This window comes from Labrus bergylta, chromosome 10, assembly GCF_963930695.1.
Source record: "Labrus bergylta chromosome 10, fLabBer1.1, whole genome shotgun sequence".
Taxonomy (NCBI): Eukaryota; Metazoa; Chordata; class Actinopteri; order Labriformes; family Labridae; genus Labrus; species Labrus bergylta.
The window spans coordinates 19,659,939-19,674,125 of record NC_089204.1 but is presented as its reverse complement, the minus strand read 5'-3'; the positions used below and the strand labels follow the sequence as shown (position 1 = coordinate 19,674,125).

The 14,187-nt window shown below is 37.9% G+C and overlaps 1 protein-coding gene across 2 annotated transcripts in view; it reads left to right on the top strand.

The window, feature by feature from the left end:
• The window catches only part of rgs7a (regulator of G protein signaling 7a), a 56,148-nt gene that overhangs the window by 37,924 nt on the left and 4,037 nt on the right, over nt 1-14,187 (top strand). For both annotated transcript variants that reach the window (XM_020639200.3, XM_020639199.3), the window contains exons 5-14: nt 5,537-5,643; nt 6,599-6,650; nt 8,985-9,049; nt 9,347-9,423; nt 10,410-10,491; nt 11,395-11,469; nt 11,591-11,689; nt 12,436-12,497; nt 12,887-12,997; nt 13,154-13,279. In XM_020639200.3, coding sequence (XP_020494856.1) covers nt 5,537-5,643; nt 6,599-6,650; nt 8,985-9,049; nt 9,347-9,423; nt 10,410-10,491; nt 11,395-11,469; nt 11,591-11,689; nt 12,436-12,497; nt 12,887-12,997; nt 13,154-13,279 — 856 coding nt within the window. The remainder of the gene's footprint in view (nt 1-5,536; nt 5,644-6,598; nt 6,651-8,984; nt 9,050-9,346; nt 9,424-10,409; nt 10,492-11,394; nt 11,470-11,590; nt 11,690-12,435; nt 12,498-12,886; nt 12,998-13,153; nt 13,280-14,187) is intronic.

Genomic DNA, 14,187 nt, shown 5'->3' with positions numbered 1-14,187 from the left:
TGTACTAAATGAATGCAGGAGATAATTTACTGTCAAACTCCTGATGAACTCATTATCATCCTATTTTGCAATCTCTGAAGTCCCAAATCCTATTTTCATTCAATCCCGCAATCGATTCCTGACTTCAAAGTTCTTCTCAAAGTTTTAGATTACTTTTTGGATCTTACAGCAGGGGTTTAAAACATTTAACTCTCTGCCATAATACTGTCATTTTAATTCAGACCATAACCAGCCATTCTTATTCATCATTTCTCTAAAAGATTATCATTTTGTCCTGCAAGGGAACACGTGAAATTAATTGCTTACTTCATTTAAGGTAGCTCAGATTTGATTCTTTAGCAGGCGTTACTGTGCAGGCCAAACATTTCAACAGGGATTAGAAACAGTGAGAAGATAAAAGTAAATGGGAGCAACAGGTTGACAAGATGTACAACATTAAGATTTACTGTATGGCGTAGTACCCATAATTCATCAAGAATGTCAAAACTGACCTGATCTGCTTTCTGTATAATATAGAGAACTGTTTTAAGACTTTGACCCATTTTGAAATAAAAATAGTTTGACTCACCTTTGCAGTGATATGAGTTATCCCACGGCAATACGTCTACTTAGAAATCATCCCAGAAATATCTTGTCCCGTCACATTCAATAGTTTCTTCATTTTCTAAAGTAATCATTTTCCTTGTGTTTTGTTGATTGGTGATAGCAAAGCAAATGCTAATGCTAGAAGACTTTAAATGACTTTAGAGTCATCAAAGTGTTAATTAAAGGAATAAATAGTCGGGCTAAATGTAATATACTGCTAACATAGTCCTGGCAAACATGCCAACCTTTTACTTTCTGTTTTTATCACCTGAAGCATGATGGGAACCTTTCTTCTTCTTCATCATTGGTTTTTAAAGGTGGTAGGCATCCAAAAAGTTACATTACCGCTTACCTCTGGATTTGAGTATTGCTACAGCAAAAATACATTTTATAAAAATAATAATACTTCCCTTCCCCTCATCCCATCCTCAAACAAGTCTCCTCAAACTAGACCCTAAGAGGGTCTGAAGGCCTCTCTCAGCAGCCCCTGCACTTCCTCTCAAGTTATTCCAACAACATCAAAAATTTGTTAGCAGCATCCACAACAATCTCAAATCTTTCAAGGTAAAATCTTGAAAAGTATCGATCCATTAAGAACAACCTTTGCTTGCAAAACATTATTCAGGTGCTTTTATTTCCTTTTTAATTGTTAACATATGGTGTGAAGAGCCTCTAAATGCAGGAATGAAATCTGAGCTAAAATAGCCTTGAAATAAAAGTTAATAGACTATAGAGCTTTATGATTCGCTTAACGTATTAGTTGTCCAGGATGGTTGTAAAAATCCACTTTCTAGGCTTTCGGTCTCCTGACCTGTGACCTGGCTGAAAATAAAATAAAAAATCAATAAGATCATCTTCATAGGAGCGAAATGTAATCTCGCTCTATAAAGGGCTTACACACTGACAGCTGGTCAGTCTCTAAAGTGTAGAAAAAACAGGCCTAATCAAAATATCAGACAATTACAAGACAACTCTTTTTCGCAAATGAAAATAAAAACTCCTCTGTATACGTTTGCAGCAAAAAATGATTAATGCCAAGTATACTGTAGAAATTGGATGAAAACGCTCCTATAGCTAATATAGCCATATAGCTCTTATGACTTTATTTAACCAAAGCTATAGACAGTGATGGTTAAATAAAGAATAAGGACTTTTCTGATCAGCTGAACACCAGGGAACTGTTAAGTGAAGGAGAACATGTGACTCATCAGAAAGACCACTGAGAGGTCGCATGCAGCTCTGTTTAACACCTCTGATGATCTTCTCCTCAAACCTTCTTCAAACCTCCTCCTCATCAGACTGGAGAGGCACTCACAGAGTGGAGCACTTGGATGATCTTTTTTAGTCTCCTGAGATCACCCCTCTGCACACTGCTCCTCTGGCATACCAATGTTGAAAAGACTGTGACTTCCTCAAAAAAAAGAGACGCACAGGGTTTTTTTTTTTTTTTAAATGTAGTCAGTGTTCTCTCCCTGTTCTAATTTTTGTACAAAACCCACTATCTCCTCCAGGGATGCAGGAAGTAGGGATGCTCAGGATGTTGCAGCAGCCTCTTAAATCAGGCACAATTAAAACCATCAGCTATAAGAACATTCAAATGTATCTTTAGCCTGTTTTATGGTGTAAGTAGATGTAATATACTGAAATGTCTGATCATTTTTTTTCTGTTTACAATAGTAGGCTGTATCTAGTTTGTAATACTTCTTGCAGAGTGATACAATTCGCAGCAGGGCGGAGCTTTTCTTTTTGTTTTCGCACACATTGAAGTGTTCCAGAGGTTTTTTTACACAATCAAATAAATCAAAGACTTCATCATCCTGTCAGACCGAGCAGCATACGTTATCCTAGAATTAGGAGTTTAGTTGATTATTCCTTTACTAACTTAAGAACAACTTTCTCCCAGTGATTAAAACAAAGATTATTCCTGACCTATACTTCTCTAAACAGCTAAAAAAAAATGTATTAAGCAACAACTAAAGAAGAACTACAATTGTATAATCCCTGCGATTCTGTGTTCAGATCAAGCTCAGCTGCAAGAATACTCTCACACTCCAACTGGCAGAGTTCCAGTCTGCTGGGTTTTTGGCACCAAGCTTGTAATATGATGAAATCAAAGGGTGTTTCTCCCCCCAGACTCTGACACTGGCCTTTCTTGGTAACTTGACTAATTCTAATCCAAGGTTTAGTCAGCTATAAAGCTAATAAAAAGGCCTGCGTTATGTTAAAGGCAGAAGCTCCCATGTTATACAAATAGCTTTAAAAACAACAAAACAAGCTTCTCTTTTACTCAACCTGTCCCACCTATTGACTGTGTGTTTTCAGATTTATTCGTTAGTATCCAGCATACTGTCAAATCAAATCTGTGTACTAAATACCCCTTTGCTGAAGCTTTATGAAATACTTACTTCGAACTTAGGCAAATTTCCTACATTTGAAATAACCAAGTGTGCATGCAAAGCCGTGAAGGATTATTTAGGGGATTTAGAGAAACTGTTCAATTGGTTACATTCAACATCAGCCCGTAAAACGCCGAAGCCTCTCAGCAAACACGCTCAGCCCTGTGTTTGAAACATGGGAGACAGAAAAACTTCAACTGCACTGGCCTAGTTGTAATTTTTCTAACGTTGCTGCCTCACTTTCATCTGGCAGAATCCCTGCTGAGATAACAGTCAAGAAAATGAAACATTTCAATGAATTATAAGTAGAATGGTGTATGGATCATTGGATTATATGCTTATAAATGTCTCTCTCCTTGTATACATCTGCATATTATGGACAGATGACAAACGCAAGCGTAGTCAGTCTTTGTAGCTTTCCTACAAAAATAACTCTGTCGTCATCTGATTTGATAAAGCAGCAAAATGCGATGTACAGTAAATAATATATATAGGGCAATATAGCTTTCAGAAATACTATAGTGGAAAAGGAGATAGGGGTGTGTTTATAAGTAAACAGGAGTAAATAACTTATGAGTCATCCTTTATTAACGAAGCCCAGTCACACACACACATAGAGACACACACACATTCACCTAAGCATTGTGACCTCTCCAGTCTCAGTGGCACAGGGGGAGTCTAGGCTATTTATCTCTCTCTGTCACAAACACGCACACACACATAGATCAATGTATGCTAGTAAGCAGCAAGAAGCTGGGTTTAAGCTAACAGCCAAAAGAAGACAGGATATCTTACTACTTAGACACTAGCTGTTAACAACTGTGCGCAAAGAAGGCTGACTCATTTATTCGTTTCAAGGCACCAGGTCGTTTCACTTTGTAAGTAGCAACAAGCCATGCTGAAGCTAACTGAAAAACCTTGAAAACAAAGTCTTTAACTTGTTTCAGAGAAATCAAACTGAGTAAGGAAAGTTGGTTCTACTCGATACTTTTTCTGATTTCACAAAATGTACAATAAAAAAAAAAATTGTGACGAAGTACAGCGTTTAAAATAGGCTATCTAATTAAAAAAATATCACACATTTCTGACGACTTTTTTTAAGGAAATGTTTTCTTTGACTATCATGCAGACCAGAGGGAAAAAAAACTGTAATTGTCAAATATGGTGTGAGTGATAGATGTTGACACCATGGAAGGGTTACAGGCTGAGAACAGCAGGGATTCCCTGGTGGCAGATGAGACACACTGTTGATGATGATTAGCTGTTTTCATTATCTGATGGTTTTAAACCAAGCATAGTCAATCATGTCCTGCCAATTGCTAGAGGGGAGCGGGTTTCCCCTCCAACCAAGCACATCACCAGGTGATATGGCCGGTGAGTTCTGCCTCTGTGGCTGAAGGTGGGCTAATTAGTGGGACCCCCTGCTGTGTTGTTTAGTTAGGAAAGAGAGCATGCCTTTCTTCTGTCAATGTAGCGTCAGAGTCTATTAGAGCATATAGCTCATGATTCAGGATCCTGGTGCTTATTTTGTGTCGCTCTGTCAGGGATGAATCTATGCCAGGGATTAAAGGTGAATGAAGTTAATTAGCTGGTGGGCTGAAAAAAACCCAGCTTAGTGGCTGAGAATCTGTGATGTGGAACTATTGATTGCAGGATGATTAGAGAATCTTTTTTAATGAAAAAGTGACACCCCAAAGCAGATTGATCTTTTAATGCCTCATGAACTAAGTAAAGTCTGTTTAGATAGAGGAAAACTTAGACAGTTTTATAAAGAAAGGCGGCCTTCGTGTTCCTGATAGAAAAAGTTCAGCATTGTAGAAATATATGTCTGGTCCTTAAATTAAAGGCCACAACTAGAAGGGTCCACAATTCTGAGCTTTCAGCAATTTCCAGTAAGACCAGCAGAATCTTCAGGAATGTGCTTGTTGTAATCCAGGAAAAGTCTGACACATAAACCCTATTTAAATGTTGGGTTTGTGGTTTTTCAAGATATCGTACTTCATTAAGTGATTTCAAATACTGTTGGTAGGTTAGTTTTACACAATTTGGCAGTGTAAGCTAGCTGAAGTGACTAACCTTACAAATATGAGGTGTAGCGATCTTATGAGCTATCTGTTCTTAAATGGTTAAATTATACACTAAAGCCTGAAATGTCAAATATTTTGGTAGAATAGTAACATTAAGTACACTCCTTTAAAATGATTGAGATTGAAATTAATGTCTTTTTCTTTTTTCAAGGAGATATTTTCATTAGAGGGTATATGAACTGACATTATCAATATTTATTTTTATGGTGAGAAAGTGTATTTGATTGCATTTTTAAAAGAAGCAAAACAATTAGCTTCAGATCACAGAAATGACATTTCTGCGCAGCTTTCTGTTTTGTAATAACACTTTCCTGCTTACCTAATGTTTTTTTTATCCACTCTCTATGTCTATGTTTTATTTACCTGAAAGTAAAGTTGTACATGCTGGTTTACAGTATCACTGGCTCATAGTAAAAAGATCAGGAATACACCAAGTTTGAAAGTATTCATTTGTCTGTTCTCTTTCAGTGGAGGCTCTTCACCTAGGGACTCTGATGGCTGCACATGGTTACTTCTTCCCAATCTCAGACCACGTCCTCACTCTTAAAGACGACGGCACTTTCTATAGGTTTCAGGTAGGAACAATCAAAGTAATCCTCTGATTCTATTTAGTGCTGAAGGTTTGTCCCCAAAAATCTCTGAACTGTTATAAAATCACGTTAAAAGACGGCCCCAAGGGTTTATTGCTCTGACTACTGGAACTAAATCCAATAAAACACAACATATGTGAAGGTTAATGTAGACTGTGATTTTGTCATGAGACATTTTGTCTTAGTGTTATCATGTCAAATAGATAATGTTGAGCTATATAAGGCTGTAAAATTTTGAGGTGTGACAAAAATATATTTTAATTAAGATAAATATTGTTATGTTTTATATGTATGGGAATGTCATTATTTTTTTTAGATATTTGAAGCTCTTTTTAATTTGTTGAAATAAATGTTGCCATTTAAAAACTGCAACAGTAGCAGTCTTAAGAATTGTGTAATCTATTTTGAGGTTACAGGGCAGAAAGAAGTGGAGAACCCTTCAGTCAGCTGGTAATAAGAAGTTGTTGTACTCTGTAATCTGAGGTTCATGAAAAAAACAACACATTGCTCTGAATGTCCATACTCGGATCGACAGTTCTGGTTATTTGTCAGTGATCTCTCCCAAGAGTGCTTCACACAACTAACCCAAGTGAATCAATACCTGTGGGTGTGTGTTAGTGGCTGGCTTCACTTTGCTCCTTACGTTTAATCACTTTTCATCTGAAGCCAATTTATACAACGGTGCCTGAGGAGGGTCAAGATTCACATTGGCGTCCGCTCTCACGCTTGCTGAAAAGAGCTTATGTGCTTTCGAATTCATGTCAAGCCCATTACACAACAAAATGTTTCATTGTGACAGATGCAATGCGGGGGCAAAGCACCTCGCATGACAGTGCACACTTTAGATTCAAAACACCAACTATGTGGTTAAATGTACTCTGTCATCATTGACTTTTCTTTTTGGTTTTATTTCTGAACAAACTGTTTTTGCTCCTCTCAGACTCCATACTTCTGGCCATCGAACTGCTGGGAACCAGAAAACACAGACTATGGTGAGACAGTGGTTGTGTTACTACCTTGTGCATTTAAACTAAACAACTTTCAGAGCCTAATGATGCAGACTGTTTGTGTAGCGCATTAAATATAGATTATTTTTCCGTGGATACATACTGGCTGCTGATGTTAACAAAAATTAAAGAGATAAAACACATGTAATGCATTATCAATATTTTGCAGATCAATGGAAATGTTTTGGATACTTCCCACAGTCTAAGTGCAGTAGGCGTGTATTACTTTGAGCTTCCCTTCTTCTACTTCCTGAATTGGTTCTTTCAATGATATAACAGTATGAAGTAACTAAGAAAGAATACTTGCTCCTGTACTAAAGTAGAGTTTTCAGGAATCTATAATTTACTCAAATTTAAGTCTTACTTATACCCCTTACAATTTACCACAAGAACATTCAGTATGTACTTATTGCTGTCTCTAAAAGGCATGCTACGTTCTCTTAAATGTATTTGATGGGAATCAATACACTTTTATTTGAGTGCTACCTCTCACCAGAGTAAAGAATAAAAAGGTAGACGCAAGTGCAGACTCGAACTAAAAGATTGATTAAACAAAAAAACAAGGGCTTACTCTATGTACAAACAAAGTTAATCAAAATCCAATTAAAAACCAAAATGAAAAAACCTAGAGCCATGAGAACACTTCAGAACAGGACCCTGAGGAAAGTCTGACAATGAACTGACACAGAAGGGAAGTTTAGTTTAGTTCATTAGTTGATTTGAATCAGGGACAATGCACAAAAAAACATTAGTGTCAGAAGAGAAGAGATGCTTTGTACCAGATTTAGCTAACTTGCTAATTGTCATCTGTTGTCACTGGGCAGATGATGGCAAGAATAAAATACAAATCAACCAGTCATACAAGCCCGCATGCACGCACACGGTCATACACATTTCATAATAGAAAGAGAAAGAAACACAGGTACTGTCTACAAGGGCCAATCAAACACAGGTGTGACAGATAACAGACACAGGTGAAACTGATGAAGGCAATCAAAAAGGGAGGGAAACACACACAAAGGGAAGAAGTAAGACTAGAAATGACACAAAGGGGTAGGAACTACAAAATAAAACAGGAAATACTGAAAACTAAACTCAGGATTATGAACAGTAAAAATACACAGGAACCAGAAAAACACAAGAATACAAATGACAAAATAAAACCGATAATCACAACTAAGCAAGAACAACAAGGAGCAAGCAAACTTAACGAGAGTAAATCATGACACCACCCTCCCAACATCAAAATCAATTTCCACCTAAATGGACAATAACAGAAAGAAAATGCTACCGTAGCCTTTTCATCATCTTTTTAAAAAGACGCAGCACAGACAAGAGGGAGAAGCGGGAAAAATGTAGTCAATGTGGCGTCTGGTACTGACAGGAACAAGTTGTGGTGACTTAGATGATAATGAATTAGCCAACACTCCAGACACAAATACATCCTTATCTAAGTGATCTGCACATTGGAGAGAAAAGTTCATGTTCATTTACTTAAGTTGAAATTGGAATGATTAAAGTTGAATATTTTCCCAAATATGAAGATAGGTTTAGTTTGATTTTTACACCAACAGCACTTGGAAATATCCTTCAGAGTTCAACTATTTTTTACTGTGACAGTCCTTTTGATTTTCTCCTTTTCTACAGTAAAACAGCTTTAATAGTACTACTCCCTTTTTCAGATTGTTTTTGTTAAAGAAAAAGTCTGTAAACTTTCACCGCCTCTGTGGACTGACACAGATATGATAGATTTGATTGTGATGCTGGGATGAGTTTTTCAGTGTGTACAGAGGAGCGCAGCAGAGCAAAACATTTCATAATGCTAAAAAAAAACTAGTCTGGTTGAGTGGTCGCAGCATTGCAAGTCTTTCATTTGTTGGTGTAGAGGAAACATAGTAATGCTCGCTGTGGGAATAATCCGGCAAGCGTTAGAGGAAGTGAAAGTATCTCAGATGTAGCAACTGATTCACGTGAATGATGCACTGTAATGAAAACAGCCTAATGGACTAATGAAGCTTCCACATAATGGTCGGTTTACAAAGGGATGAAGGGATGATGAGAGTGGAGGAAGACATCACGCAGACACAACACACGCACTCACACACACACAATGTAACAGACGATCAGACACCATGCACAGTCAATGACCTTTGTGATTTGCAGGCCAGTTTAAATGTGCAGTTGAGAGGATTAAATGAGTGAACGCAGGGCCACTTAAGGCTGTTAAAACCAAGCTGAGATCCAGTTACTCCTTTATAACCAACCCCTCTCTCTCTTTCTCTCTCTCGCTCTCTATCCGTCTCTGTTGCTCTCTTTTAGCTGTTTACCTCTGCAAAAGAACAATGCAAAATAAAGCACGTCTGGAGCTGGCAGACTATGAAGCGGTAAGTAAAAGAGGTATTTTAAGTGTCAGCACTGCTCTCGTCACAGATCTGTTCTGTTCCCGTACTGGTCCCAGGCTTCATCTGTTGCCTGTTTGTTCTTACTGAAGCTGAGAACATTTGTTTTTCACAGCATCATTTGTAACTTTCCTGCCTCCGAAGCCATCAAATGTATCTCTTCTTTTTTTTTTTTCGAAGCAGTGATCATTGAAGATGGTATCTTTTTTTTTTTTGCGAAGTGAGAATAATCGTCTCAAAACCCTTTTTAAACATTGTTTTTTGTGTTTGCTTTCTTTGCAGGAGAGCTTAGCGAGGCTACAGAGAGCTTTTGCCAGGAAGTGGGAGTTCATTTTTATGCAAGCAGAAGCACAAGCAAAGTAGGTTTCTTAATTATTTCTTTTAAACTGAACCTTTAATTTACCAGAATGGAAGCCCTAAGCGCACAAACATCCATGCATTTTATATTACTCAGTTTCCCCCTGATATTCAGTAATTTTGGATACTTTCTCTCGAGATCTCAACGTCTTCATCTCATTGTCTTGGGGAAACAATGCAGGTGTTCCCTTGATAACAAATCAATTTCTTGAGATCTCGAGAAAATGGCTGTAATTGACTTATTATCACGGAGCAAAACAGCGTTGTTATCCGATTATAGCAAGAAAAATAAGTCAAGATCTTGAGAAAACAACCAAAATGTACTAGTCATCACAGGAAACGGAGGAAAATAAAATGTATCGACACATCTCTGCCTCAGGGCTTCCTTGAACCGAGAAAAGCTAATTCATATTAAAAACCTCCTACTCAAGAGTGTCCTGATAAGACAGGCAGCAGGACAGCTAACCTAGCTTTAAACAAACAATGAACAGCCATAATAAGATACAATAGCCATGAAATAACATGTGATACCAGAAAATGTTTGACTAAATCAATCACAATAAAAACCATATCAATGTATCCATGTCTGCCTCCAAGTCATTTTGAATCACCTTTACAGCAGCCAATGAGAGCAGCTTCTTAAGTTTCAGAACTTTTTGTTATTCCTTCCGAGTAAAGGGAGCAGTAAACTGTAACACCTTTTCCCAGTTTAGTCTTGATCTTTGGAACAGACAGTGAGAAAATGTCCAGAGCCATAAGATTTTAAGATCCTCTGCTGACTGATGTTGGTTTAAAAAGAAAAAAAGGAGTCCTTCTTAACCCTTATCATGATATATATATAATTATATGTGTTTTTCTTGGTTTACGTCAACAACTTCACAGATTAACTGCAGGTTAAACATGTGATGGAGTACATGCATCATGTCAGTGTTGGAACAAGCTACATGCTCTGTGAAACGAGTTCTGAACTTGTGTATTTCTCTCCCAGAGTTGACAAAAAAAGAGACAAAGTTGAGAGGAAAATTCTCGACAGTCAGGAAAGAGCATTCTGGGACGTGCACAGACCAGTGGTGAGTGAAATTACTGATGTTGTCTTCCTTCTTCACCTTTGCCACTGATATTTTTGCTGACATTATCACCAACATCTTAATTGTCCCCGCAAAAGTGAGCAAGATTCACACAAACCACACACACACAGATTACATACTGCAGATATTGTAAATATTTCAAGATGAATCTACACCACACATGCAGTAGTGATGCCTCAAGCTGAGATACTGTTGTGTATTGCAAATGCTAACTTTTCATAGCTTATACATGTGAGCTTTATACATTCATGATTCCTGTGACGTTTGAATGTTGTAAAGAAGTAAACACCCTGTTAATCCCTGTTGTGTATTCCTCTACCACACACATGAAATGCCACATCAATAACTGTCACAACACATCAGCTTCACTGCTGCTCTTTACCTTGTTCATACACACATAGCATTAGCATTTGGTTTACCCCTGAGGTTAAAGGCTCTCCTCTTCTGCAATTCTCCGAAAGCCCCTGCTCCATGCTTAATTGGAAAATAAGTTCAATTTATGCGTCCTTGGAGCAACATAATCAATATTAATTCAAATTTCACAGTGAAGCCGTCAAGCTACTTAGCTTTGTTCTCCTGGAAGAGGCCCAGATTGGACCTCTTGTCCAATCAGCCTGAATTTGCACACTAAGACTCTGATTTCCCGCTGGTTTGCTTGTTTAGCTAAAGTTGGCACATTCCATGTTTAATTAACCAACATCTGACACATTGTCCCGGAGACTTCTCTGAATCACTTCACACCCCTTGTAGGCATATTGGATTGGATTAACTGAAACATATACAGTACACCTGCACTGATTCTGGTGTTATTTCAGAGGGCAAAGCGTAAACAGGTTAAGTCGTGAAAATGTAATTGAAACTGAATTAACTTGCGATTTCTCACAGCCAGGATGTGTGAATACAACAGAAGTCGACATAAAGAAGTCCTCCAGAATGAAAAACCCCCACAAAACCAGAAAGGTGAGAAACCTCCAACCTCACTATTCTCTTAAGGTCAGAGGTGATAACACTGTAACAGGCTTATTGTTCCATGTTGTGCTACTCCTGTTGATTTCTTTTTTTTTCTTTTTTTTTTCCTCAGTCTGTTTATGGGCTGCAGAATGATATCCGCACCCATAGCCCAACCCACACCCCGGCCCCAGAGGCCAAGCAGCCCACAGAAGAAGAACTACAGGAACAGGTCAGACCTTTAAAATGTTGCTCCACAATTCAAGATGTTTGTGATAAGATTTTCAAAATAAAAGTGACACAAATGTATGCAATAATTTATACATGTAAAGATCTTAACTATCTGAAGTCAAATGCTATTTCACATTCACACAGTCTACTAATTTGGATGTAGTCCAGTGTCGGTCTCAGGTGAAGATGACTGGATTTTATGACAAGGCTGGTGAAGACCACAACCTAAGTTATAGCTCTGAATGTGCCAGTGCATTATGGTGATTCATAGCATCATTTCTGTGATTTGATGCAAACATTAAATGCATCCAAAAGTAGTTTTATTGTACAACACACTGCAAGATGTAGGCCATGATACAGGGACAATAAGACAGCAGATCCATTAGGAATCTTAATACTTATTTTGTATTTTTTTAAGGGTTTGGATTTTTGAATCACAGGAGCACTGATGGTTGCTCGCTCCATATCTTATTTTTAGCGTGTAAAAATGTTGGATTTGCTCTGCTCTTTTCCTGATCTTGACTCAGTCTCTACACACTTTAGTCTTGGTCATGGCTTGGCCTTGTTCAGGCGGTTCTTTACTAGTGCAACACTAGCATGCAACTAGCACGTGTCCTTTTTACAGCACAAAGAACACACATAGCATCCAATAAAAAAAAACACACTGCAGTAAAATATACCTGCAATCCAACAGTATATTGCCAACTAAAGAGGACTGATGCTAATTGTTCCCTGCTTTGTTTTCAGATCACCTTTTGGCAAATGCAATTAGACCGACATCGACTGAAAATGTCCAAAGTTGCGGAGAGGTGAGCAATGTTCTTCGTGTCTTTATTCAGTTTAGCCATCGATCTGTTTATTGAGCCTGTGAACGGCCAAACATGGTGTGGAATTAAGAGCTCCGCTGACCTTGAGGAGTGATTTGTCCGACACAATGCCTCGGGTGAGCGTCAGCACTGACGATGCCAGATGCTGGATGGCTAAGAGTACATTTGTCATTTCCTGCACTGAACAGAGACGGGCATTCAGCATGGAGGTCTCTATCCTAGTGTCTGAAAATTCTGAAGTATTCGCTGTCAGGGTGATTCCACTTTTCCTTTCGTCAATGTAGCTTAAAGAAAGAAACATCTCATCAGTAACACACACAGAAAGGCATGCAACACAAGACTTGATGTAAGTTTTTCATATCTTTTAACAGTTTGCTGGCCTACACAGAGCAGTATGTTGAATACGACCCCTTCCTCACGCCTCCAGACCCGTCTAACCCCTGGATCTCAGATGACACCACACTGTGGGAGCTTGAGGCCAGGTGAGTACATGCCTCTATAGAAACAGTAGAACAGATAATAAACCATGGTGATAAAGGAATATGTTAGTATACTATTCATAGTTTGTACTGTAGAGTGTTTTGTACACATACTTCCTTAATATATAAATATATTTTTCTATGTTTGTCCATGTTCAGTAAGGAGCCGGGCCAGCAGCGGGTAAAGAGGTGGGCTTTTGGTATCGATGAGGTTCTCAAAGATCCTGTGGGGAGAGAGCAGTTCCTCAAGTTCCTGGAGTCTGAGTTCAGCTCAGAAAATCTCAGGTACAGAATTAAAAACTTGTTCTACATATTCCAACACACAAACACACATGCACACAGAACAACACTGATGTTTCTTCTGAGAACACTGCATTGACCTGAAATCGATTCTGTTAAACCTTTTATTGGACCACATAATAATAAGGTATATTCATATGCATGACAAAGACTTGAGGAAACACGTTGTTCCTCTCCTGGGTGTCATTCAAATATGGAACTGTTTTATTCTCATGTTCATCCAACAGGGATGTAAATATTTTTCTAACTGCATTATTTAACCTCAATGCCATGTAGTTTTCAGGTTATGATTTTGGGTGTTTTTGAGGCCTCAAATCTGTGGCGAAATATCAGATCCTTTTCTGATTTAAAAGTAGTTATTAAGCAATGTGAAAATACTCTTTATTGGAATCCTGTCTTGAACTTTTAAAAAAAATAGCAAAGAGTATTGAGTATATCGTTGTTTATTTGTATTCTGTATATGTAGATAGTTAATGTTTATACTTTTATTAGAGATAGGCACTATTTTCTCAACATTTCCAAACATATTTTCTTTCAATAGAGCTCCTTGGAACTACTTTTTGAAGTATCACATTATTATCAGGTATCACAACATGGAAATACTCGGGTGAAGGACCTCAGATATGTACACAGTGCCTAAGTCAATGTATAACACTTCAATCCATTCTTCCAATGCCTGTGAGCCAAAGTAACAGGTAGAACAACATGATCCACTCATGTCTTTTAAAGTAGAATAAAAACTGTGCCTCACATTGTATCTACTACATCCCTCATCATAGTCCTCACAGGTTTCCACATATAAGGCTTTAAGACTAACATATGGTTAAATATAGGAGACCAGATTTTTTGTTCCCACATGGGTCCCCACATTTAGACTGTTATATTTGCACAGA